The sequence below is a fragment of the Erigeron canadensis genome, chromosome 6 (genome assembly GCF_010389155.1).
Source record: "Erigeron canadensis isolate Cc75 chromosome 6, C_canadensis_v1, whole genome shotgun sequence".
NCBI lineage: Eukaryota > Viridiplantae > Streptophyta > Magnoliopsida > Asterales > Asteraceae > Erigeron > Erigeron canadensis.
Genome location: NC_057766.1, coordinates 40,381,032 through 40,408,741, shown reverse-complemented (window position 1 = coordinate 40,408,741; position 27,710 = coordinate 40,381,032). Strand labels below are relative to the sequence as shown.

At 33.8% G+C, this 27,710-nt stretch overlaps 3 protein-coding genes across 5 annotated transcripts; 2 read left to right on the top strand and 1 right to left on the bottom strand.

Moving 5' to 3' along the window:
• Window positions 1-852: 852 nt before the first annotated feature.
• Window positions 853-4,217, bottom strand: LOC122604998 (very-long-chain enoyl-CoA reductase). The gene is made up of 4 exons (XM_043777859.1): window positions 3,834-4,217; window positions 3,715-3,754; window positions 2,213-2,967; window positions 853-1,089 (listed from the first exon to the last, which is right to left on the bottom strand). Exons 1-4 carry the CDS (start codon window positions 3,900-3,902, stop codon window positions 1,021-1,023), a joined length of 933 nt encoding a protein of 310 aa, XP_043633794.1. The 5' UTR covers window positions 3,903-4,217; the 3' UTR covers window positions 853-1,020.
• Window positions 4,218-7,826: 3,609 nt separating this feature from the next.
• Window positions 7,827-14,251, top strand: LOC122603888 (heterogeneous nuclear ribonucleoprotein Q). 2 transcript variants are annotated; one of them, XM_043776733.1, is made up of 9 exons: window positions 7,827-7,969; window positions 11,174-11,654; window positions 11,733-11,849; window positions 12,365-12,505; window positions 12,590-12,766; window positions 12,871-13,078; window positions 13,207-13,382; window positions 13,566-13,651; window positions 13,751-14,251. In XM_043776733.1, the coding sequence occupies exons 2-9, from the start codon at window positions 11,208-11,210 to the stop codon at window positions 13,998-14,000; spliced, it is 1,602 nt and encodes a 533-aa protein (XP_043632668.1). In that variant the 5' UTR covers window positions 7,827-7,969; window positions 11,174-11,207; the 3' UTR covers window positions 14,001-14,251. The 2 variants fall into 2 exon arrangements, with proteins under 2 accessions (XP_043632668.1, XP_043632669.1); XM_043776734.1 differs by having other exon boundaries at window positions 10,627-11,654.
• A 1,623-nt stretch (window positions 14,252-15,874) lies between these two features.
• Window positions 15,875-18,158, top strand: LOC122605440 (probable serine/threonine-protein kinase PBL28). Of its 2 annotated transcripts, XR_006324605.1 has the most exons (4): window positions 15,875-16,849; window positions 16,939-17,160; window positions 17,272-17,745; window positions 18,076-18,158. XR_006324605.1 is itself a non-coding variant. In XM_043778393.1 (3 exons), exons 1-3 carry the CDS (start codon window positions 15,896-15,898, stop codon window positions 17,521-17,523), a joined length of 1,428 nt encoding a protein of 475 aa, XP_043634328.1. In that variant the 5' UTR covers window positions 15,875-15,895; the 3' UTR covers window positions 17,524-17,806. The 2 variants fall into 2 exon arrangements, 1 of the variants encoding a protein (XP_043634328.1); XM_043778393.1 differs by lacking the exon at window positions 18,076-18,158 and having other exon boundaries at window positions 17,272-17,806.
• The last annotated feature ends 9,552 nt before the right edge of the window (window positions 18,159-27,710 follow it).

Genomic DNA, 27,710 nt, shown 5'->3' with positions numbered 1-27,710 from the left:
CTTTGAAAAGGTTATATTTGTAATCAATAATAATACGAGTAATTCATGTATTTATCATATATCCACCCTCGTGCAACCTCTCCATCAAGGCTGTCATATATACAAAATCTTGCTGTGCATATTCCATTCGAATTCAATCATGTTAAGGTTGGTTGAAAAATATAACCTTAGACTACCCACACATTCAAATTCAAGCATGAAGTAATGCGTGGTTGAAAAATAATAAGGGTGAGCAAGCAGGATCTACAATGGACCCACAACATAGAGTCATAGATCCTCGCAAGTGGCAACGGGCCATACATATTACTCGTATAAATTTATTATTACATGAAGTCTTGCAACGAGTTCATAACATAATAGTATTAGACTAGCCACAAGATAGATCCTTCGTCTGATTCAATAGAGATGGTCGAATGACATAGAATAGGCAAGTCGCATTACAATGTTTGATCCAATTTTATGTTAGCAATCAAGACCATTTTTTACGAATTTAAAAGTCATATTGGTATTTGGTAGTCGTTTAGCTTTTATTCTTCATGTTACTCCGTGACATCTATTTATATCACTTCCATGTAACAGAACTAATTACAATCACTCGTAGGCTCGTAGCTTTCTTTCTCCATACTCGTTTCTCAGAAAATATAACAGATCTTGACGTTTCCCGACAGGATCAATAAATACAGGGCAACAAGAGGAGGGGTAATTGAAAAAAAATCTCATTTAAAATGCAAGAAACAATTCAAGATTTTGCAAATTTGCAACAGTACAGATTTCATAAAAGGACTCGAACAAGCAAAGACAAATGAGCTAGATTTAAAAGCCATATGTGGCAAATACATGTGCTAAAAGAACTTAGACCTAGAAAAAGTAATCATTACCAGTTTTATGAGTCGCGTTCAATAAAGAAACCAAAGTTCTAAACAAGTAAAAGATCTGCAGACAAGAATGAAGCTGTGGTATGACCACATCTAAATAATACAAAACGAACGATATTGAGAAACATCCCATATTTGTAGTCACCTAGAGGAATGGGGGCAATATCACCCATCGGCGAGGATACTTGGGTCTTCCTTCTTTCCCATCAAAAAGCTGCAACAAACAGATGGAAAAGAATGGTATTAGAGCAAAAATTAATAATTATTGAGAACTAAATGTACCATATATGTCATCCTTGGCTAGCAGTATGCTTTATGACCATTGCAAAGTAAAGTGCTAAAGCTAATTTGTTTCAAAAATATGGAAGTACGGAACAGGGCGACCCTATGGGCATCAAGGCTTCTTGCTTCTGCATTGACTGCAAAGAAAGGTCTTATGCAACTTTCTATAAATAGCAATGTTAACCCATTTGGGTTTGTAATCTCCAACGGGCCAGAAGTAAATCCTAGCCAAACCAAGGACAGGTCAAATGGAGATAACCAGTCAACTGGGTTGAAATTTTATTTTCTATGGTTTTCTTAAACTGTGGTCGATAACTGTTTCCATACTAGGATGACCTTCTACACTAACCCTTTTGACCTGTTACACAACCCGACCGACCCCTATAGACACCTCTAGGTGGTTTCTCTTCAACTTGGTGAGATCTTTTTCATTATTTAAATGAGAGATCTCACACATGGAAAACCCAAATCATCGCTCCGCCAGCCATGGGGTTCATTTGAAGGACTTGATAGTTAAATTGCTCATCACATTTCTATAAACTACAATAAATACTCATGATGTTATACACCTGAAGCCTTACATGAATGTCAGAAAAGCGGTAAATTTGCTGACATGTACGAGCAATCGAGCATTAGCAAGACATGTCGTTGGTTCAAAGTGGGAGGGTGCAAGTTGGACCCATTTACTTATAATGGGTAGAGTTGAGTAGGATGTCAAATTGGTTAAACATGTTAAAAGTCACCCAAAAGTGTGTAAATCCATATAACCTCATGACGAACCATATGCAAATTAACTAGTAAAATATTTTAATAATGAGTTCGTATTCAACAAACAAATTACTCACAGAAAACTGAACAAAAAATGTATAACATCAACCCAATCCGGCCCATATTAACCATTAAGAAAATTATAAGCCTGGACCCGACCTTGTTTTCACATGTTACCCAACCCACCAGACCAGTCTATTTTGCTACCTTAATTAAGCAATAACTAATTTCAATAAACCAAAGGCCATTAGTATCAGCTCATTAAGTAAAAAGGTAAAGAAAGTTACCCTCCTGAGACGACTATGCTTAGCCAGTGCCCAGTTAGTCATAATGGAAATAGCCACTATAAGAAAGACATAACCAGCAACTGTTTGTGTTGCTATGTTGAATCCCAACCACTGATAAATCTCGGTTGTGTAATTCGCACAAGTGACAATATTGAACAAAAACCCACGTGGAATTTGGTATCCTTGGTTACCACTTGGACTACGAAGATTTTTCAGTATGATGTGGCAATACAAGTTTGAAACTTGCATAATCAGCCCAAACCCGAGTCCAATCTTCATTTGGAGATCACTTACAGGTGTGTAAAAGGGGTGATTAACATAATACGCTATATAACACGCGAAACTCCAGTAATAAGCACAGTTCCTAAAGACATTTGAAACTGGTGATGTTGCATGACTGAAACGGTGCACAAAGAAGGTCTCCATGATACGTTTAGAATAGTGGAAACACCAGTAGTATAATGCATAAGTCTGAGCTGGACGGATAACACGTTCGCCTTTGTAGCCAAATAACTCATAAACTGGGAGGTAATAGAAAACAGGATAGAGGATCAGTGGGCCCACATACTCAAAAAAGAAGAGTGTCCGGTATGAAACTTGTGGGCCCAAGTCCTTAAACACTACAGTAACGGTGTCTGAATTTCCGCTTGTATATTCTTTGAGACTTTTCTTCTGTTGAAGAACAACAGGCTTTTCCTTTGACCCCGGTGGAACAGGCAGGGTCAAACGTTGTCTGGCAGGATAGTATTTCTTGACTGTTACCAGAATATGCATATCAGTTGCATGTACGCTAAACAAATTTACATAATTAAACATCTGAAACTAACATGCATTTAACAACCTAGTACTGATAATATAGGTAACAACAAAACACGGAAGACATAAAGTTGGCAAAAGGTATACAAAAGTAAGCATATTAAATCCCAAATAAGATCAATCATAATCCATTAATCCTATACTTCTAGTGTATCCTTGTCGGTTCATTTATGGGTGCCAAAGAATTCGCTAGTTTTCTAACTCAAAATGACCCATTTTTCTAAAACCTGATTATCTTCAATATACAAAACCAAAATGAACTTCTCGCTTATTCAACATACAAGCTATCGTATCATCTAAAACTTAATCTGCCCCATAAAAGGGTTCATACTTAATTTATGAGCATCACACTTCACACGGGAAAGTTGGTAACGTTAAACCTATCCAAAGCTCATTTCAGTTAAAGCTAAAAAGATTATTACTACAACAAAATCAACCAGTCAATCGAATAGCTTTGAGGACATATGCAATCGAATTGATGAAATAACAGGAATACGGCCAACTCTTCTAGTTGCGCCTCTAACCTTACTAGGCTACCCAAATGCAGACTTACTAAATACATACCCTATTTTCGCCGAAACCTATATATATATATACTAACTTTTTCGGATCAACAAACCGAATTCAAAAGATAAATATAATATTAATATTTAGATATAAACTACGAGTATATATGAATAACTTACTTTTCTGATGAATTGCTTCCTGCAAATCAGCCACAGTAGCCTGACCCCAAAACAAATTTAGAACCCGGAAAACATTATTAAAACAACCAAAATGACAATGAAATTGAAATAGAGCTTACAGAGCCATCAAGAACAAGACCGCCGTTGATCAGCTCCCTACCGCTCCGAGTGAAAACGGTGACCTTCATTGTTCCGGCGATTAAGAAACCCTAATGTTAAAAAGAAACGGAGAAAACAACGCTAATAATAATAATGAAAAATGAGATCTATGAGGAAATGTATGAGGGGGGGTGATTTATGGATATTTGGGTGGTGGAAAGTAATTATAAGGACCCACGAGGGAGATAATGAAATAAATCTGGAAATTAGATGTAGATGGGAGGAGAGGAGGAATTTTAAAAGCGTGTAGGTGGGAAGTTGATGAGCTAATTAACCAGTCTAGTCTAGTCTAGTCTAGTCGAGCAACTATAACTCAGTGGTGGTGTTGTACATATCTGACTCTGCCCTGGTCTATCTATCTATCTATCTATTGTTGAATTCAATAAATGAGAAGGTGATTGATAGGTGATAGATGTACCTAAATCTAAATATAAAAACATAAATGCAAATTTTCAAATAGTAGTTACCAATTTGTAACATCCTAAATTTACTAGGCCAATGAAAATTAACCTATATTATAGTTTTGACATTAAAATAGTTTTCTAGTATTTTATTTTTGAATATGAGATTGTTTTAGTTGGAACTTTAGCAGATAGCGGGTAAAATACCCACAAAAACTCATTTAGGTCGTGGCACTTAGAAAAGTTGTCAGACACTTTTTTTTTTGTTGAATCACAATTCCACCACCAACCCTTTTCATTATTCATCTTTTCTTCATTCCATCTTTACCTTAATTCTAATTCTCCAAGTAATTCAAGAAATTCTTCAAAGCTTGATCATAATAATAATCTTCCTTCATCTAAGAAATTGAAAAGTGGGGTTTATGCCTAGTGGTGGTGGCTGAAATTTTGAGGAAGAAGGAGGAGAAATTAGGGCTTGAATTCATGATTTTTGTTCTTGAGACATTAAGGTAAATTTCTTATTAATCATAGTTTTAATTATTGTAGAAATTAGGGTTCTTATTATTAAATTGAATTGGGGAAATTGGGGGATTCTCGGTCTAGGGAGCATGTCACTTCCACTGCGGCGCAGTGGGGATTGCATCCACCCACTGCGGCGCAGTGGGCATATATAAAAAAAAATAAAAAAATAAAAAAAAAATCCTTATTTTTCTATTAATCGAGTTGTGTCGTTTCACAATTAGCGGTTAGCATCTGATACATCACATGCAGAGCTTGAACCACGCATGTATGACTCTCGGAAAAAACCCATAACAAACCACTCCAACAAATGTAGAATGTGGAATTCGAACACTTATGAATTTCTCGAATCCAAGGTCAAAGACCTTAATAATAATAATAGAATAATAAATTAAATAATAATAGAATAATATTTTTTTTAAAGTGTGGATTTGTCATAGGGAGAGTCTAACATATATTATCTTAACTGTGTTCGCGTTAGGAACTCCATTCACCTCCAATGTCTTTTATAAGAAGAAAAAAACCCAAACGAAACCGTATAAAGACATGACATGACATTTATAAATGTTTTTAACAATATGCTTAGCTATTAAATAATTTTGAAGCAAATTTAATCAGTAATACTAAAAAGTGAAAATCACATGTAACAGCATAAAGTTGTTAGCAGCTCTATTTCTTCTAAAAACTTTAGATTGTATATTTTTATTTTAGTTTAGGCAATTAAATTACTTTCTGTTGTAACAAAATGAAAGCAAATATTTGTTTTACTATTCATGAAGTTCACACCCTTTTTGAGCTATCGTTGCATCTATGTCAAGTTGTCAACCAAAAAATAACATAAGTAATTATAACTTTTTTCTAAATAGTCAAATTCTTTTGTTTACTATAAAAGTATTTGCACGATTCAATGGTGTAATAGCGATGGCGGTGAGTCACATGACACTTGGTGGTGGCGTGCGGTGATGGTGGCAATGTATTGGCGGCGACGGTGATGGCACGCAACGGTGGTGGAGGCGGCGAATGGCGGCGGTAATGTGGTTTTGATAAATTGTTGAAACTTACAATTTTAATAAAATGAAATTTGTCTTATAATATAATATAGATACAAATATACAATTATATTATGATTTTTTTTTTATTATTATTATCTCATGTACTCAATAAACTTTCAAATTTACTAAACAGTTGATACTTTTGTACTTGTTCATCTTAATAGTAGATTAAAACTTTTATTTGTATATAAATATTTGGGGATTTATGAAATTTGTGCACTTTCGTATTGTATGAAAATAATTTATATATGGTTCATTGTATGAGATTAACTTGCAAAATTGAACGAATTATATAAGTAACAGACTAAATGTTGATGCGGAAGTCATTTATTATGTCACATCTCAGATGTGTGATGGTAATACTTTAGTATCCGACCGATTCCTTACACCATCAAAGATTGGATGATGGCAAATTTACACGCTTTATTTGATTTTGTAATTCATGTTGTACACTTGTACTAAGTACAATTATTATTATTATTATATTTCAATGAGACAACGAAGAAAAATATAAGCAAAAGTTAGTACGACCAGATGTGCTTTTACTTGGATAGTATAATAGGGCCGTTTTTTTTTAAATCGTTAAATTTTAAATGCATTAGGTGGTTAAATGTATAAATAATGTCTATATATATGTAATAATTAAAAAATAGGCAATTAACGGTTATTTTTGTTTATTAAATCGGAATTTTTTTTTAATTGAATGCATTAAGCTCTTAATTATTAAAGGTCTCTCTGATGTTGATATATATTAACATGAACAAAATTTGGTATAATACCTTTTTGGTTAATATTAGTTGAAAAGATATTATAGTTGATGTGGTTAAATATTTGAAGATGTAAGTAACTTGTAGATATATTTTTTTATTGTGTGAAAAAAAAACTTTCATCTGATTCATTATATGTAAATAACCTGCAAAAATTAAATAAATCGTGTAAGAATTTGGGTGGATGTTGATGTGGCACCATCTGACCTCCGAGACGTGACAATGAGTGACCCCCACATCAACATTTAGCTCGTTGCTTACGCGATTTATCGAATTTTGCGAGATAATTATATACAATGAACCAAATAAAATTTTGTTTTACGCAATAATAAATGTATACAAATTACATGTATTCTTAGATAGGGATGAGCAAAAGACCCGAAAATCTACGCCCGACCCGGAACCGGTCCGAACCGACCCGCTTGAAGCCCTAACGGGTTGGGTCGCGGGTTACATTTTTAGTGCATTCGCGGGTCATGGGTTGGACGGGACGGGTCGGGTTTGGCCGGATCCGGTGAAGCTAAAAACCAAAAAATTGTGAAGAAACCCTGTGACCCGTCCGAACCGACCCGGACCTTCACGGGCCGGGTCACAGTTTCTTTTTTTATGCTCTCGCGGTTCGCGGGTCATCGCGGTTAATAGGGGGACTGGTGGGTGCTTAGGCTCGCCAACTGTCCATGTTTTCAATTATAAGGCTAGCTCATAGCAGATCAGTATAAATGTCTTTTCGAACCGAGTCACCCCAACTATAAATATTTGATTTTTAGTCATGAGAGTGCAAATAAAACCTTTACATCGACCCATAAAAGTAAGTTATCGGCATCAAAATCTATTTTACTAACATTTTATTAGATGATTATGTCTTTTACATTATATTATACACAACGATCGACAAAATAATATAGTTGAGCTCCCTCAATGTTAAATCCTGACTCCGCCTATGGGATTAGCAACCATCAAAATATCGATATTTTTGATAATCAAGTAAGAATAAAATAAGAGTGTAAATGTCATTTGCCAGCAAATTCACGTTATAAATAAATGTTTATGCATGACTCGAATTAAATTTATCATTTTCGAAAATAAAATACTAAAAAAAGAACAAGAATAAATTGTCTTCCTTCTGTGAAATAATATCATATATTATATTATTATAAATAATAAATAAATAAATATAGATAAAAATATTACAAGGACTGAAAGAAGGACACAATTTAACCTAACCTGCAATAAATAATAATAAGGGGAAAGTCTAACAATACTAAAAATTCCAGGTTTCAGCGCCGCTCTTCACCGGCCGGCAATTATTGTCGTATTACCGTCGTTCTAGATCACACTTACTCACCGCTTGATCCAGGTAACATATAATTGAAGCCTTTTCTTCGCAAAATTTTATAATTGAAGCTGTATACATGTAATTAAATAGTATTTAAATAGTGATATCTGATTAACTATGATTTACTGAGCTATTTGTTGCCGATGAAGCTCATACACAGTGCTTAAACTTTTGTTTATTTTAGATTTAGGTGTTAATAATTCTTATAAGGTAGGTGTTCATTAAAATAATTGATTTTGAGAGAATTTGGAATACCTGAAACTCACACACTATGCCTGTGGCGGAGATCTGTATGGACTGTTTTGAGCCTTTAATAGCAGAGCTGTAATGCTGATTTAAGAAACATATAAGGGCCTAAGAGAATTTGTTAACTGTTTTTTCTTTCACATATTGTTTATAAGGTCTTTGTTAACCTTCGTCTATGGTTGTACTATCGAGTCTTTGTTTTTGATTTTTGTTAGGGTTTAGAAATCACAATTACTAGGGATACATGTATTAGCCATGGAGTGTGCCAAAGTGCCACGGGCACGGCGCTTGGGCATCCAGCAACTCGCTATTTGAAGGCCGATACTCTAATTGAATTTGATCGTCATGCGACAGTTAGGTTCTTTAACATACTCATCATAGAATTCATAAAAAAAATTAACTATGATATTCTTGTTATGTGCTTCATAAAAGGTAAATAACTTCTTTTAGATGATAATATGAATAAATTTAAGAAAAACAAATAGGAATACTAGTATTTTTGAGTGTCATGTATATAAGCATCACGTACTCAAAGAATGTATCATACTTTATTACTAAAGAAAGTCACAGAGCAACTGAACAAGCAAACGTGAATAGTATGATGAAGATGGATTTTGATCCCTGAAGTGCCGCAACATAGGACAAACTAACTTGCAATAAGCTAGAGTTTGCCAGTGATAAGTGAAGACCTATCAAGTCTGACATTACGTGAAGCCTAAAGACTACCGAGTACGGACAAGTGTCCTGTCTTCTTATAGTAAAATTTATGATAAAGTCATTGATGTAGCTTTTCTGCGGCTGTGGGATTCTAACAAATGTCAAAAGACTAAAGAATTAGAAGAGGACAAAACTATACGTCGATAAGCTAAGCAACACCAGTCGATGTTATACCTTGGCTCATTCTAAATTTCTAATCGAGCTTATATAGAGGGGTATTGGAAGTGGAAGGATGAACACAGGGTGGAATATGTGGTCACGGAAGTGGGAAAAAATGAGGTAATGTTGGGGGGAATAAGTATCTTTTGGATTGTGGTATGAGTGCAATTTAATTGAGGCTTAATCATATTCCCTTTTAATCTTAAAGTTTACTTGAAGATGCTAGTTGTGTTTAGAGTCATCTAGGAGTAGAAATAACCGCAGGCAGGATACCTAGATGTCTTAAGCGTGTTGGAACTATTAACTACAAAAACTAAAGGTTGTGTAGAAGTGGATAGTCGGATACCACATACCAGCCTATCTTTGTTTTTTCAGTCGCTTGTATTGCTAGAGAATGTTAGGATTGTATATTTTTTAATCTAAAGTGGGTATGTGGACTGAATAGCAGGACTGCGGAAGTATGTATTAGACATTTGCAACCCCCATATCGATAATGGGGATGTTATCTTCTTGTATATGCTAGAAACACCCGAAATTACATATAGTTGCTTAGTTGCTTTACGTCTAAAGTAATCAAGAAAAAGAATACATAAGAAGACAAACAAATACACGAGACAGTTGGGAAAGCCAACAGAAGCTATCAATCTAATAATGCAGTAAAAGTACTTTTAAACCAACACTATTAACAAATAATAGAATGCTAGATTCCTTGAGAAGTCAGAAGGCTGCAACAACCACATACTGAACTAGGCCATCATCGTTGATTACTAGAGTTTGTGACTAAGATAGCCATGATGATGGCTTTAATAACTGTGAGCAAAACCATGTTAAAACAGCTACAATCATGTCAAGCTGATAAGGAGTTCAGCAAGTAACCAACACCACATTTTAACCTAGCAAATTGACTTTTTAAAGCTCTTTAGTTTCTTAAGAATGGATGGTAGGTGTGTAGTATTGTTAAATTTAATTTGTGGACTGCAATTTACAGTGAGCACTCCTTTTTATGTATCCTAGTGATGAGGGATAGCAGAAAAGTCAATTTGCTAGGTTAAAATGTGGTGTTGGTTACTTGTTGAACTCCTTATCAGCTTGACATGATTGTAGCTGTTTTAACATGGTTTTGCTCACAGTTATTAAAAAGCTCTTTAGTTTCTTAGTGAGCACTCCTTTTTATGTATCCTAGTGATGAGGGATAGCAGTAAGGTTTAGAGATCTGCATATATAATATCTGTAACTTGCTTGTTACGCTCCAGCAGTGCTGCATCTTATATATCTGGATAAGTGGATATAGATGCAGAAGTGTGAAGTTGGAACTTAGAATGTAGTTGCTGGTGCGAGCCCTAGTTGTGCTGCATAGGACATATCTTTTCTCTTTCTAAGAAAGTAATAGAAATTATGGACGGTGCAAATGTTAGTTGATCTGATTCTCATGCACATTCTTATGTGTTGATTGAATTTTGAGTTGGCTTTATATGATATTATGCGCTTCTTTTGTGCATTTTTGAATTACTCATTGGTGAGTATATTCTCAGTTCCTGTGCATTAACTTGCTGCAGGCAGATTACGGAACAGGAAAATAATCTCGATCTTGATAAATTTTGCTGCCATTTAGCTATAATTTTCATGACAAATCCATGTAGCTCTCCTTTGACCATGGCTGGACATATGTTCCAGTCTTTAGTTTGCTGTTGTTCTGACTGATGCATTAACATATATTCTTGTATTTTTGATTTCTCAACCTTATTATTTGCTTTTCCACCTTCTCTTGGCATTGTTGTTAATTGCATTGATGGTAGATTGTACATCTAAAAGCTAGATACAGATTTCACATATCATTTGATATCTAGATTTTGCGAATTCATTAATTTCATTGATTTTGAAACTGATGAGCATCACCATCCTGTTGAATCTTGAATATACATTTATCATCCATTTATTGAACATAATTGCCGTTTAAACTCCTTAATCCACACCTAATGGCATCGTTCCAATCACTGTGTTTCTCACGTTTCCTCTTCTTTCCCCTTTCCATTTTGTTTCAATCTTCCCCTTCTTGTCTTCTTTCTTCTGTAAATGCTTCTCGCTTCTGTGTATCTATCCCAGTTGCTGTTCAAGCTTTTGTTCCTAAATATATACTATGCCGAGGACACGAGCAAAGAGAACCATGTTAGCTGTTAAGGTTGAGGAGCCACCAACGGATGTCAAGATAGAGAAGCCATCTGAACCTGAAGAGCAGGTGGATTTTGATGGAGATAATGAGGACACAGGTGAAGAGGAGGTTGAGTACGAAGAAGTAGAGGAAGAAGTGGAGGAGGAAGAGGAGGAAGAGGAGGAAGAAGAAGTTGAGGAAGAGGAAGAAGAAGAAGAAGAGGATGAGGAGGATGACGTAGATGCTGAAGATGAACATAAAGTGAAAGATGAAGAAATGGAATATGCTGAAGAAGAAGAGGATTTAAAGAAAATACACGATAAACTTTTAGCCCTTCCTCCTTATGGCTCAGAAGTTTATCTTGGTGGAATTCCTCTTGATTCTTCTGGAGAAGATCTTAAAGAGTTTTGTGAATCTATCGGAGAAGTCACAGAGGTATCCCTCTCTCTCTCTTTCTCATGAAAAGTGTATATTACTTGATACCAACTGTCAATGTTATTTAAACAATGACAGGTGCGGATAATGAAAGATAAAGATGCAAGTCAGAACAAAGGGTATGCTTTTGTAACCTTCAGGACTAAAGATTTGGCTTCAACTGCTATCAAGGAGCTTAATAATAAGGAATTAAAGGTATTATAAATATATTATTAGAGGTGGAAAAATGGGTGGCTTGGATAACTAGTCACAAATAAGTTGGGTTGAAACATGTCATTTCTGTAGTACATGTTAAAACATGTCAGGATTGATCCAATATTATTTTTGTCTATGTTAAAGTTTTTTAAGAAATCATTAATGTGTTAATAATGGTAACAGCAACAATGTTATTACAAAAATGTTATAAATCTTTGAGTTAACATTTTATAAAAGGTTATGTGATCCGTCTTATTAGAATAACACTATCAACATGTCTCGTCTATCCAGTTCTTTATAATTCTGTTTATTTGACTTGGTTGAGATATAGGCAACCCAGATGGATTGATGAATAAATGAGTGAAGTTGACACCTGAAAACTTCTATAAATTATATTAATAATTAAGCTGTAGTTACTAAACGGTAATCTTAATATGTAAAGATCCAGCGGATTCAGTTTTTTTTTCCTCCGCAGCTTCTTGACATCAATTTGCTGGTTTGTATCTTTGTTTCAGGGTAAAAAGGTCAAGTGTTCAACTTCACAAGCTAAACACAAGTTATTTATCGGTAACGTACCTAAAAATTGGACACTGGATGACATGGAAAAGGTTGTCAAAAACGTTGGACCAGGCATCAATTCTGTAGAGCTACTAAAGGTTTGGATACAAATTGGCTGAATTATATGTATTTGCTTGTTATGGCTATCATCTTTCTAATTTTTTTTCCCGATTCTTTAACAGGATCCACAAAATTCTAGGCGGAACCGTGGGTTCGCTTTCATCGAGTATTATAACCATGCCTGTGCTGAGTATTCAAGACAAAAGATGTTGAAACCAAAGTTCAAGCTCGATGATAATGCCCCAACTGTGAGCTGGGCTGACCCAAAAAATGCGGAGTCTTCAGCCGCTTCTTCACAGGTGTTCTATTTATCAAGCTTAACAGAATCTCATGTTCTTAATCTTACTTTTCAGCTTATATTGAAGTTCACTCACTGCATTGCTTCATGTTCTTTTTTATGCAGGTTAAGGCAGTTTACGTAAAGAACTTGCCTAAAGATGTGACCCAAGATCAGTTAGAAAAGATATTTGAGCACCATGGGAAGATTTCGAAAGTAGTCCTTCCGCCAGCCAAAGCGGGCCATGAGAAGAGTAGGTTTGGTTTTGTTCATTTTGCAGAGAGATCAAGCGTTATGAAGGCTCTGAAGAACACTGAGAAGTACGAGCTCAATGGTATTGTCAATCGACCTGTTTCACAACAACAAAAGCATCAATGATATAGTCTAGTCTCGATGGGGGTGTCGTATGGGGTTGATGTGTCTTTTATTTGATTAATATGACCTTTTATCTTTTATATACAGGTCAAGTATTGGAGTGCTCTCTTGCTAAACCACAAGCAGACCAGAAATCATCTGGAGGATCTTCAAGCTCACAGAAGGCTGCTTTACTTCCTAGCTACCCTCCCCGTGTTGGGTATGGTTTGGTAGGAAGTCCGTATGGTGCTTTGAGTGCAGGCTATGGTGCAGGATATACACAGGTGCTCTTTTCCATTTCCTTTTTACTTTTGTTTCCAATTTGTCTGTTTTCATAAACAATTTATTTGCATCTCTGTAGTCTGTTTCTTCAATCATTTATTTGAGGCATACCAAAATCTTTTAGCAATGAAACTGTTTTTTACTCTGTTGATGGTTCATGACTTGCAAATCTAATTGGTGTGCAGCCACTTATCTATGGAAGGGGGCCTTCAACTGCTGGTATGGCAATGATGCCAATGCTTTTGCCCGATGGAAGGATCGGATATGTCCTGTAAGTGGAAAGTTTTTGTGGAGCTGATTGCCTGATTTATTGTAGGTAAATTGTTCTTGGATGTCTTGGTGACTTTTCTTTAATTTTATTTTGACATAGGCAACAACCAGGTGTGCAGCCACTCACACCGCCGCCAGCACTACCACAACATCAAAGACGTGGAAGTGGTCGTAGTGGTGGTGGAAATAGTGGTGGTAGTCGTAGTGGAGGTGGAAATAGTGGTGGTGGTCGTAGTGGAGGTGGAAATAGTAGTGGCGGTCGTAGTGGAGGAAGCGGTTCGGGTGGTCCCAATAGGCGTGGTAATAATGATAGTGGTGGTCGTGGACGTAGCCGCTATAACCCCTATTAGCTTTGCAGCAAAGGTGGATCGCCAACTATTTTTCATTCAACTTATCACAGCACTTGAGCACCCGGAGGACATTAACGATTGAACTTAATTCTAATCACAATTGTCAATTGCTTTAGCATATATATTCCATTCCCGTCTTTGCCAATCCTACTTTGTGAGCTTTGAATAATAAAACTTTGTTGTTTATATTACAACTAAAATTAACTGCACCAGCGACAGCAACAGTAATGGATGGTGTTATGCATTTTTCATCTTCTTTGCTCCGGGCCTAATATGATTCAAACGTTCATAGTGGTCAAGTATTTTTTTACTTCCACATAATCATATAAATGCTTATTGACGTGGCCGAATCTCGGTCATTCTTGGCTGGTACATGCACGTGGAGAAAAACACACCACCACGGCACCACCTAAAGTTCAAGTAAATGATGGGCCTGAAACCATGACCATTTAATCAAGGAATATGTATCCTAAAATGTAACAAACTTTAGACGAATGTCTATAATAAGAAATAACTAAAGTTGTATGTATTGTATGTAAACAACTTTAAAAAATGTTTATTGTATATAAGAAAATATATGTGGCAACCATATGAAGGTGACTCTTGTCTGATTATAATTGGTTGAATACATTTTTTTACATACAATTAATATTATTTTCGAGTTGTTTACATACAATACACACAACCTTAGTTATTTTCTACTATAGATATTCATTCAAAGTTTGTTACATTCCAAGATATTTATCCCTTTAATCAATTCACTGAGAGTGGTCCAAACAACTGAAGGGTGGCAATTTTCTGCCCTTAGTTCGGTAAAACTTTATTGAACCCTGGCTAAGCAATGAACTCATTGGCTCTTAGCCTGCAGATTTACTAGAACCAACGCTAAGATATCATAGGATCACAAATTTTTTTTTCCACATATTTAATACATTGCCTATTGTATGTCTAGATAAAGATGAAACTATGTTACTATACAAAATTTGTTTTGTTAACACCGTTATCTGTATTTTAGGGCGTTAAGTGAACCATCAAATATTTGTATACAATTATTACTCACACACATCTGTCGTGAACCAAAGACCTTGGCCCGGGTAGTATACCATCAACAAATAGATAGTGAATTCCAATTCATGATAGATTGTTCGTAAATATATGTGTATTTCGTGTTGGTAAATGACCTTTTCAAATTCATTATGTTAATAGTAAGAGGCGTTAGTCCTTCATTGATTACCTCAGTGGTTGGACACCCGGACTTTTGTCCAAGAGGTCACAGGTTCGATACTCTCGGCCTCTGATTACCTGTCAGGATTTGTCATGGCTTTCGTGGAGCTTTTACCGGGTGGGAGGGTGGGGGGGAGGTGATCGGGTAGGTCCACGGTATCCAGTACAGATATCCGTGATCCGGCACTTGCTGTTCTAAAAATAATAAAAAAATAAAATAAAAAAATAGTAAGATGCGTTAAAGTTAAGACAATCTAAAATAAAGAGTAAAGTTTGTTCATCTTGTATAAACGATGAATTACAGCAAACCGCTTTGCTCGAGACATCCATATATTGTTCTTTTAAGGTAATCTATACAAATGTTTTGTAATAACAAATACCCTGCAGATGTTCTTAACCATCTGTATGCCAAATTACCACCATCGTTATTATACTGTGAATTTATCCCATTCTTTCTGTAAAACAAATACCCTATGGTGACGTCAAATTTGACACATCCATTTCCATTCTAGCTCGACAAGTTGCTATATTATTGCATTATTGTGCATTATGTAATGGTAGATGCATGTGTCATCTTTTCATTCATTTGGAACAAATAAAAGGAAACAAAACATAAACATCATAGATAAATAGACCATCTAAAAATCTTGCTCATCAACGAACCCCATTTCATGTTCATAATCTTTACCAATCTCATGTCTCTTATTCAAGAACTAGACCACCTCAAAATCCCACTTAAAGATATCAAGTTAGCCACCAAGGACTTCTCGGACGACAATTTCATCGGCCAAGGTGGATATGGGAGGGTCTACAGAGGTCAACTCTCCCTTTCTGCCACCAACTCCAACAGGCCAACCACCACGGTTGCTATAAAACGGTTAGACGTGAAGGGTGGGCAAGGACAGCAAGAGTTCTTAACGGAGCTCACCATGCTATCTAGTTACAAACACGACAACCTCGTCTCACTTGTTGGATTCTGTGACGAAGATGATGAGAAAATCATTGTTTACGAACATGAGGTCCGTGGCAGCCTAGATAAGTATTTGGCCACCACGGATATTACATGGGTGCAAAGGATTCTGATATGTCTTGGTGCTGCACGTGGTCTAAATTATCTTCATAGCGGCGTGGGAGAGGGACACAGGGTATTACATCGTGATATAAAGAGCTCCAATATCTTGTTAGATGTGAATTGGGAGGCTAAAATTTCTGATTTCGGGTTGTCTAAAATAGGTCCAGCGAATCAACAGTTTACTTTTCTTGTCACAAATGCGTGTGGTACACTTGGTTATATTGATCCATTGTATGCGACGACTGATATACTTACAAAAGAATCTGATGTATACTCGTTTGGTGTGGTATTGTTTGAAGTCTTATGTGGAAGGCTAGCAATAGATACTAAATACCATGACGAGCGTCGCTATTTATCTAAATTGGTAAAACTTCATTATAAAGAAGGGAGATTAGAAGAAATTATTATGACCAATCTACTTACACAAATGAAGCTAAATTCGTTACGAACATTCTATAGAATTGCTTATCAATGCTTAAAAAAGGATCGAAAACAACGCCCAACTATGGGAATACTCATTGAAGAGCTACAAAACTCATTGGAGTTTCAAATAGTAAGTTAAGGCTTTTCCAAAAATAGATAGAAGGTCTTTCATTAGAATGTAAATTGTATTTCAGGCTTATGTTAATTTGAATGATACAGGGTTGTCAAAAAATCACCCGAATCGGGTTATGGGGATCAAGCACAGGTGGAACTCCATGGTCCTTGCAGCTTGAGAATAATCAAAAACTTAGGAAGATAACAATAGATCACAAAGAGTGGATTTATTCTATGATTTTTACAACTCAAGATTACAGTGGTTTGTTGCAGTCGACTAAACGATATGGGGGTAATAGTGGCTACAGGGGTGGCAAAGTTTCTGAGGTAACATAACTTTAAATAGTGAGTTTCAGAACATCTTAGTGAATATATACTAAATCCCAAAATTAGATGGTCTCTATTTAATGAGTTATTGATTATGGTTAACTCTTGCAGATTAACTTCGATGGGGACGAAGAAATAACTGAGATGATTGGAACAGTTGGAGTAACTACAGGGAATCATGCAGGTTTTACAGTAATCTCGTCACTGTGTTTCGTGACCAATAAAAAGACGGATGGGCCTTTTGGTAAACAGACAGGGGCTCGTTTTTCAGTACCATGGGATACAGGTTCATTTGCAGGGTTTTATGGTCGTGGTGGCCTTTACATAGATGGGTTGGGTTGTTATTTGAGGGGTGTCATGTGAAATCCTTTGCTATCCTATTCAAAAACATACTCTATATTGGAAATATCTGACAAGATATGCGAAACGGGTAGCAATTAATGATCCACAAGAGATTGTCATCCACAATGCATATACTGCTAACGCCTCCGTAAATGCTCATGTGGGTGACTTTGGATGGATCCACGGAACATGTCTTCAGTGGAACTTGGTGTTTTTCAGTGGTTATGACAACTGCATCTACTTGTAAGTAAGTCTATTGTATATTTGTATTTCATATGTAAAAGCAATAACACGTTCCTTTTTACCCAAACGTACAATATTAACACTCACGAAATATAATACTTACTCATTTACGTTTTTAAAAAATCTGACCAATATGAGAATCTGAACAACAGTATTATTTCAATACACCAGAATGATAACAAGATAATACAAGATTACAAGAACAAATTGATCATCGGAAAGACTACATACAAAGCATGGCCAATATATATATAACGTATATACAAATACATATGACAAACACTTGAAATCTTGAATCTCACAAATATACATCATCAAACAATGGTGCAGCGTCCATTTGGGTTATCCTGGCTACGAGTCACAGAGAACCCATAAAACTCTGGTGGATAGCCATAAACCACTTCTTCCTCTGGTGGCGCTGACAGCTCTGTTGCAGACCATTGTGGCGCTCGTGGTAGTGGTCGGGGAGTTCCATACTCAACAACATCCACATCATCACCATTTTTACCACGGGGTTTTGGACTAACAGCCACTAAGTTATGGTCACTACGGTGATTAAATCTGACCTTGATGGTACTGGAACGGGTAACCTCCATACTATCCATACCACGAGACAATTTCAGTAATTCATGAAGATCAGATGTTAATTGTTGGGAACTATCAGCTGGTACTTGATGATGAGATACAATAGAATTACTGCGGGTCTGATCTGCAACCACAATGTCCTGTGACATAACGACTACTGACTTATTAGTCTTGCGCTCAAGAGCGTATCTGATTACTTCAGGATGTTTAGCAGTAGAGACGGTGACATTCCCACTTTCCGGGTCAAATTTCACTAACTCAACTCCGCCTATCTTACGCAGTGTATCTTTAACCTTTCGTGCACACCCCAAGCAGTTATGAAATCCAATTATCTGAAAAGTAATTGCCATTAATTAGAGTTGTTTTACTAGGGAAGTAGGGATAGATGGCATAATATATGTAGCAAAGTTTCAACTTATTGTTTCAAAAATGATAAGTATAAATGAAAAGATATATAGTATATTTCTTGGGTTAAAAAAGATGAATGAGAGTCGGTTAATTTATAAGAGATTAGTCGAATATTGGTCCATATAATGTTGCAATAACATGAAGATTACGGTTTGAAAAATAGTACTACTAGTATTTGGTACATTTGATTCAACTTCTTAGTATTTTCGCCTCAATTTTGTTGGTCTTTACTTCTGTATCCGTGTAACGTGTTTGATGAAAGTATAATAGTATAAGCAAGACTATTATCCGAGTAATGAAGTTGTTAATTTCCTATTAAGATTCTTACAATCATCTTGTCATCATCATCATCATCATCATATTATAATCAAGTTATTAACTTCCTATTAAGATTCTTACAAGCAGCTTTTCATATTAAATGTTGAATTTATGTAATGTATAATTTTTAGCCCAAAGTTGAAATATGTGCAAAGCCCGTTTACGTGAAGCCCGTAAGTTAGACCAGAATCCTTTTTGCTAAAGGCTTTCAAAAAATATTTTTCAAAAAGTTATTGATCCAAGGGTGAAAAGAAATTATACCGAGGTAATGGAATGACTAGCTTGTTGGTCCCGCCGTTTACCTCAGATTTTTTACTTTTTTTCCATATTAAATGTCTAATTATGATTTATTTAAAAACTTTTCCTTTCAAATTTAGCTGTAAAAAAACTACTCCCTCCGTCCCATATTAAATGTCTAATTTTGACTTGTCAAGTATTCTGCTTACAACTTTGACTATAAATATCTAATTTTGACTTGTCAAGTATTCTGCTTACAACTTTGACTATAAATATCTTTTTTTGTATTATATAATAGTTGACGAAAGTTATATCAATGAAAAGTATATTGAAAAATCAATCCGTCCATATATTTTATATGAAGTATTATATAATACAAACAAATATTTTTACAGGTCAAACCTAACTAGCTTCTGGAAATCAGTTATTAAATTATATATATGCCTCGATCTTAATTCCTTCCTCTTTTATACTGCTTAATTGGATTGTTTTCACTTTTCATATTGTACGTCCCTCCATGCGCGCATTACAATAATTATTTTAATTAACATTCATCATATATATATATATATATATATATATATATATAGAAGCAAAAGCATACACACAAATTAAACAAGCTGCTGGTTATTCAATTCGATTTACTTCTCTATGCAGTTAATTTCTCCTCTTAATTAGCCCCTCCGCTCAAAGTACTTTAAATATAAGGGTATGCAAGGGCTTTATTTAAGGTGCATAAATTATTTGTACATTTATCATGAAAATCAAGGGTGAGCTTTTAATATGACAGATACAAGTGTTTTTATGCACGTTAAATACAACCCTTAGAGTTGTATGTAGCATTTCCCTTAAATATATACCTAGTTATCGATCATATTAATTACACATATCTCGCAGAATTTTTTTACTCGTATTTATTCATTTATTTATAATTTCAAAAAGAGCAAAACATCTAAATCCAAAATTTCCCAAATATATAATTGTAGATATCATCATATATATACAGTAGTATATTGTTCGATCAGAAATATTTGTTTATACAATGTATTGTTCAGAAATTTCCAAAATACTTTTAATTAATTGCAATATTACACATCAAATCATTCAAACATTTCTTATGTTTTTTTAAACATCTTTTGCTAATACGATGCAACTATATATATATCTATATATATAATAGAACAATAATTATCCTAGTTTTATAAGGTTATCCACCTCAATTTAAAACTATGTTTAGATTTTACCACATAGGATTTTTTCTACGTGGCATCTCCATGTTTATTTCTACAATATTTTTATCATATATAAATATCAATATATATATATATATATATATAATAAAATTAGATTACTATAAATAATACCTCATATCAAATCTTACAAAGCTTGGCAATATATACTCAAATATATTTATTATCGATGTATAAATATAAAAATAAAACTAACTTAACTAAGTTAAATATTAAAGCATGGAAAGAAAATTACTATCATAATTGATAGTTCAAATGAGATCATACGAAGTCTTATAATTATATGATTTTAAATTTTATATTATTTATTATTAGTTGCATATTTTATATGGGTTATTTTCAACATAATATGTTATTTTTTAGGATTTCATAATCATTATTATGGTTTTGTTTCATATTATATCTTAGTTTATATTATTGTTTTTTTATAGCTTTATTCCTAGTTTAGGATGTCATGATTTCTTCTAACAATGTCCATTATAGTTATAATATGTGTTTTTACATGTATTTTAAAGATTTTTGTAAGGTGATTGTGTTTTTTTTCGAGATGGGTTCAACATTAACGATAACTTAATTTATTTTATTATATTCACATCTTCTTATATTTATGATTTTATTTTTTGATGAAGTTAAATCTTTTATGAAATGAATATGATGAAATTGCAGAGATCATATATAAGTTTGTCAAAACAATGTTAATTATAAATTATCTAAAAATAAGATAACTATTGTTTTATTATGTATATAGATATAAATATAGATATAGATATATATACTGAGTATAGTACTCATGATAAAATTAACTAACAAATACGTACGGATGGCTATGGACACTTGATCCAGCGGATATCCACCTCATGACCGATTCAAATGATATGGATGACCTTAAATGAAAATTAATATTGATATGAATGACATTAATTTTAGGGAAGTGATATCTTAACGATAATCTATGATAAATCTACCACATGTAATTATTACTGGCTTGTACTTTATTTTGTAAAACTTATTACTGTAATGTTGTAAAACTTGTACATTATGATAAGATAATTAAAAACAGTGATACTATTATCATTTCTTTTAATTTTATTATCTATGGATTTATCCAATAAACAGACAATTACATGCATATTCAAAGTAAAAAGATATAAAGTTCTGAAACATTTACGATAAAAAATGTTTGATAATTTAATTAAGTCCTTTTTTTTATCTTTACATCAATAATTAACCATAAATTTTTATGTTATTTTAGAGTATGATAGTAATGTTAATCTACGTTTTCCACTTAAAGGTGGATATATATAGTAAGTAGTACATTTATGTCACCTAATTAATATATCAAAAATTCTTAATACAAGAATAAGTATCAAGTTTATGTAGCTAACTATGTTTTGACTTCATTTATAATTTAGAATTTTAGTAACACGTACAGTTTTCTTTTTTCTCATATTTAATCAATGAATATCCTACTTTACCCCCTTCATCGATCCAATGATACGGATATGGATGATGGAATGGAACTTAAATGGATATGGATACAATAGATGTGGATATGACTTAACCCAATCCAAATACAATCACATCTGAAATTATTTGCTTCTTTGAATTTGAATGGTATAAGGTTGTCAAAGAATCAACCAAATCGGGTTATGGGGATCAACCACAGGTGGAACTCCATGGTCTTTAATCAAAAAACTTAGGAAGATAAATATTGTTATCCACAATGACAATGCATACTGCTAAAGGCATTGTAAATGCTTTGAAAATCCATACAATAGAGTGAATTTGGATGGATTTTCAAAGCATGTCTCCGATGGATTTTTTTTTTCTCTGGTTATACCAATTGCATCTTATTCACTTCTTGTACTATCCTATATTTCTTTCTCAAGTTCTACCTCGTTATAGATATTTTCTCTCTGGTCGATGAGTTTTAAAAAACCTTTTAGTAAGGTTCAAAAAAATTCAGACTGAATTATGGGCTTTCCATACATTTTAACTCTTTACAACCCAACAGAGTTATTGTATTCTTATACATTAAAAAAAAATCAACATTTTATATGAAAATATAATCGTAACTTTTGAGACTGTTATAATTTATAAAAGAATAAAGTTAGCTTCATTAATTATTATAATTCATAATATGAAAAGATGATTGTAGGGATCTTAATACTCCGTAGTAAATTAATAACTTCGTTATAACATACACTATTAAAAATCATAGATATAGCCACCGGCTTAATAGCCTAGTAGGATCTATCTGATGAGATAAGGCGTATGGATCATAAAGTTATAGGTTCGAATCTTACAAAAGGGGTTTTAACTTAGACAACTCTTTTTGTATTGGCAACGAAACATTGAATTTTAGTTTCTTTCCGAATTAGACAATTAGTGTATTGACATTATCTCCTAGTGGGCTAGTGGGATATGAGCGAATGATATCATTGGTAACACGATAATACTTCAGTGACAACTCTTTTTGTATTGGCAACGGAACATTGAATTTTAGTTTCTTTATGAATTGGTGTATTGACACTATCCTATAGTGGGATATGAGCGAATGATATCATTGATGACACGATGATACTTTAATGATCCGTTAGTGATCTAAATTTTTTGTTTTGTCATATAGGCAAAATGATATCACTCTAGTCTTGCTTATATTAACTAGTTTTACTTTCATCAAACACGTTACACAACTACACGCCTAATATTGAATACCCGCCCATCCTATCATGATAGAGGAGTGAGGAGATGAAAAACAAGACAATCATATATCTATCCATTTTTCATCACCTCTCTTATATTCTTTATTTATATATATTGTTAAATAAAGGTGAGAGATGTGTATTTTTTGTTATGAAAGATGGAGAGAGACGAATGATGTGAAGGAGATAGAAAACGAAAGATGGGAGATGAAAAGGAAGGTGCTCACAACTCTCACCCCTTTTTTCATACACCATCCCCATCTTTCCTCACTCTCTCTTTTGTTATATGGAACCAATAATTAATTTAGCATTATGTTTTATTTTTTCCTAATAAAAAGTTATGTTTTGGGTGAGATCTTGTGCAAATATATTCTAACAGGTAATTATATATATTTTTTGAATATATCTTTGTGATAATCTTAACTACAAAGTGCAAAATGATCACATATGATAAAACCGATGACGAAAAAGAGAAGAAAAATTACTATAGATTCCATATATCATGAAATTATGATATTAGAATTAGAGATATTTTAAAAGTAAATATCATTTTCCTTGTCAATATCAAATAGAGCTGGATCCATCGAATTGACTAACTTAACTTTAGATAATAATGTCATTACTGACGACGTTTGCATAGATAATTAAGAAAGAATAATACCAGTAACCATTATTTCCCCGAAATTAATTGATGATCAAGACATTTGGTTTGTCTATAGTGGAATATCAGAGTCAAAAAGGCAAATTGCACTTGTTGGAAAAATTAATATACGTTCCGGGGAGGAAGCTGGAAAGACGAAGAAAAAAAAGGGGGGAATTTACGCGTACGGACAATAACTCAATAAGTGATTATTATTGTTTAAGGATCTAAATTTTATTTTATGCATGTATATCTTTTTTTTTCTCCCTTATAAAAATTATAGGAAAATGATTAATCAATCTAACTAAAAAAAGGTAATTAAATGAGAACCCTTGATCTCATGTACTATTTGGTACCCACTAATCTCTCAGTCAAGCTAGTGTCCAGGTGAATCTCAACCACTTAATAATCCCTTGATTATCTCAAGTTTGCTTTTGGCAAGACTCAAACCCAAGTTCACCCTGGAAAGTGACGGTTAGTGGCCACTGGCTATTACAACTACTCATATATATATATATTGAATGTGACTATTTTATTTTAGAACAGCAATTTATATAAAATGAAGACTTATAGCAAAGTGCTAGATAGAAACTCGTATAATAAATCTTTCAATTTAGCTTCTTGGTAAACCCCTACCATTCGGTCAACTTTAGGTATTATCTATACTCTATTATAAAGCAAACTAACTTTAAATTATTAAGAACTTGATAAGTCTAAAATGTCCCTCATCAGATACATATTTTTATATAACCACTTCTATAGTTGGACTAAACTACCCCGTATCTATCTCATTTTTAAAACAAAATTCCGCCACAACGCGCAGGTATTATGCTCGTGCTAAGGAAAGGATTCAACGTAAGACTTCTTACGAGAAAACATACCTCTTGTAGTCTTGTTTCTATCTATATTGTATTGTATTAAGTTGTTTTTAATTATATGCCCACAATATTACTTTCAGTTCAAATTTTATTTTAAATATAAGAGGATGTTTGGGATTACGATATAAAGTGATTATTTGATTATTACGTTTGTAAAACGCCAATAATCTAAAAAACTGTTTGTGTGAAAAATTGATTATTTGCTATGAAAACGCAATTCTGGAGTTTTGAAAACGCATAATATATCTATTTTAAAAACACAAAATTTATTTTGTAAACACAACCCCAAACACTCCCTTATATGATTACAATGATTTAAAAAACTGATGATATAGAACATACACATAATAAGTATGTACGTTCTTTTTATAACCACATAACATAATATGACTTTGAGTTGAATTATATTCTAGGTATCTTTGGTTTTCTCTTTTCTTCTTAACTATTTTTACTTTCAATAATACTCGTACTCTCTCCGTCATATCAAAAGTGTCCACTTTTAAATTTTCAAAGTCTTTGTCTCGTAAGTTTGACTTTATATATTTTTATTTATAATGTATAATATTTGATGAAAGTTATATGAGTTGATAGACGTTTCGATATGTTTTCATTGAGTATAACTTTCATCAAATACTAAATAATGCAATAAAAAAATGTATGGTCAAAAATACAAAAGAAAGACTTTGACGAAATAAAATTAGACAGTTTTAATGGGACGGAGGGAATATTAAGGAAGATGTCACCCAATGATAGGTTGATCTATCTATATTTATTATTCCATTAACATTAACGATTCATAAATACATGATGAATCTTATATACGCATGATAAGGTATTCTTACATGAGAATGTAATGAATATCGTTGTAACCATATGATGTGTAGGTGTAATTGTCTCCTTAACCGTATATACTTACACTAACAAAGGTATCAACTTTCCCCCGGAATCGTTACGGGTTATGTGTTTAACGTTACAAGAATATCACAAGAACATTATGTCCCGTTCTCCATTGAAAGATTTGTTTTTATATTGAGTTTTTACCGAGTTATTTGTTAGAAATGTATATTAGCTCGTGTAACACCTTGGTTGAAAACCTAGTTAAGTATGAAATTTTTGTACGGGATGGGAATAAAAACCAATCCGTTGGTGCATCTAGGAACTTTACCCAAAACATTTGCAAAACAAGGAAGTTCGGTATCTAAGACACCGGACTTTGCCACGTCTATGAAGTTCGGTGTCTAAGATACCGGAATTTTACTTTTCTCAGTTAAGTGTGGCATGCATACCAATTCACAAGCCAACCACTATATTTAATGAAGTGCGGTTTCTATAATACCGGACTTCACTTTTTTATGTGTAAAACAAAGATGCAGATTGCATAAATATATATATATATATATATATATATATAGCTACATGACCGCACGCCCGCACTTCTATCCATATAACCATAAGTCCGATATCTACATGACTGCACTTCAGAATTCAAACACTAGTCCGGTATCTATATAATCATAATAACTTTTCTGGGTACCACGTAGGACTAGTTCGGTGTCTTAGACACCGGACTTGCTTGTTTTGCCAATATTTGGGGTAAAGTTCCTAGATGCACCAACACCTTGGTTTTTATTCCCCGCCGAACAAAAAATTCAGTTAAGTATATATATAGTTAATGGGGTTGGTGACTCATTCTTTATTGATAAGATATTTGACCTTAAGGTATTCCATTAAAATATGAGTTTTACTTGACTTTCATCCAAGGGAGATGGCTTTTTAAAAAAAATAATTTAGGAGGTTGTTTTATAATTATTGTTAGATTGGATTATTATTATATGGAGTTTTTTGAAATTGTAAATTTCACTTAAAAGATTTATGTGGATGATGATAATAGAATAGTCAATTGTTTGAGTGAATGTGAAAGCAAAAAGTAGTAGTCTATAAAAGCAGCATCCCGGCCCTCCCCTTCTTCCATGTATATATATATATATAGGGTCATAAATTAGTATTCCGTAACGACTTAATTTGAAGATGTTAGATGTTTATGTCAATATCAAACCACCATCCCGTGATACCCACTCACTGGTAGAGGCAAAGGATAGATACATCGAAATCATTCCATACTCTAGGACTTCTGATAACCAAAGGGTCCAAAAGGTGCTTGACAAACTTGGTGGTGTTAAATCATGGAAAGCTAAGAGTGGTGGGAAACTCACTGTCTCAACCATTCAGCCCTCCAAAACTATCATAAACGCGCTTAAGCACGAGTTTTCATCCAACAGAAGCATCACACTATTGAAAAAAACAGATGTTGTTAGTTCAAAACCTCCTGTGGTCAGCTCTCATCAAGATAAAGCATTGTTGCAAGGATTGGGGACAATCGTAGCTGCTCATGCTTCTCAGGGGTTAATCAAAAACATAGAATACAAAGAAACTACAACCAAAAATGGGACAAAAACGAAAGCTATCAAGGTCAATTACGATGCGGGGACATCCAGAGCAGCCGTCCCTAGAGTTCATAATCACACCTCTACCCATCCTACTAGCAGCAGCAGGCGTGTTAGGTTCGCTAATGCTTCTTAATTAATTAAGAGACCGCTGCCAGTCTCGTTCGTATTATTGATCATCTTTTTAATTACTGCTTAATAAATGATCTTTGTGTTCGCATGTTGCTTTAACTTCTGTTGGTGTTATTCATTTTGGTTATGTTTGTGAAGGTTGTTTGATAAACAGTTTCAATAATATGTTCATTTCAGAAATAAAAACCAGTAAATCAGCTATATATGTGCCTTTTATTTCCTATTTGTAGTGTTTGGATTGTTTTCACTCCTGACAAATATCATAACTCACAAGACATCTTGTGATCATATTAGTTTTGCTGACCATTATCTATACTAATTAAATGCCAATAATTCTTATACTCATATATATTAATAAAATATATTAT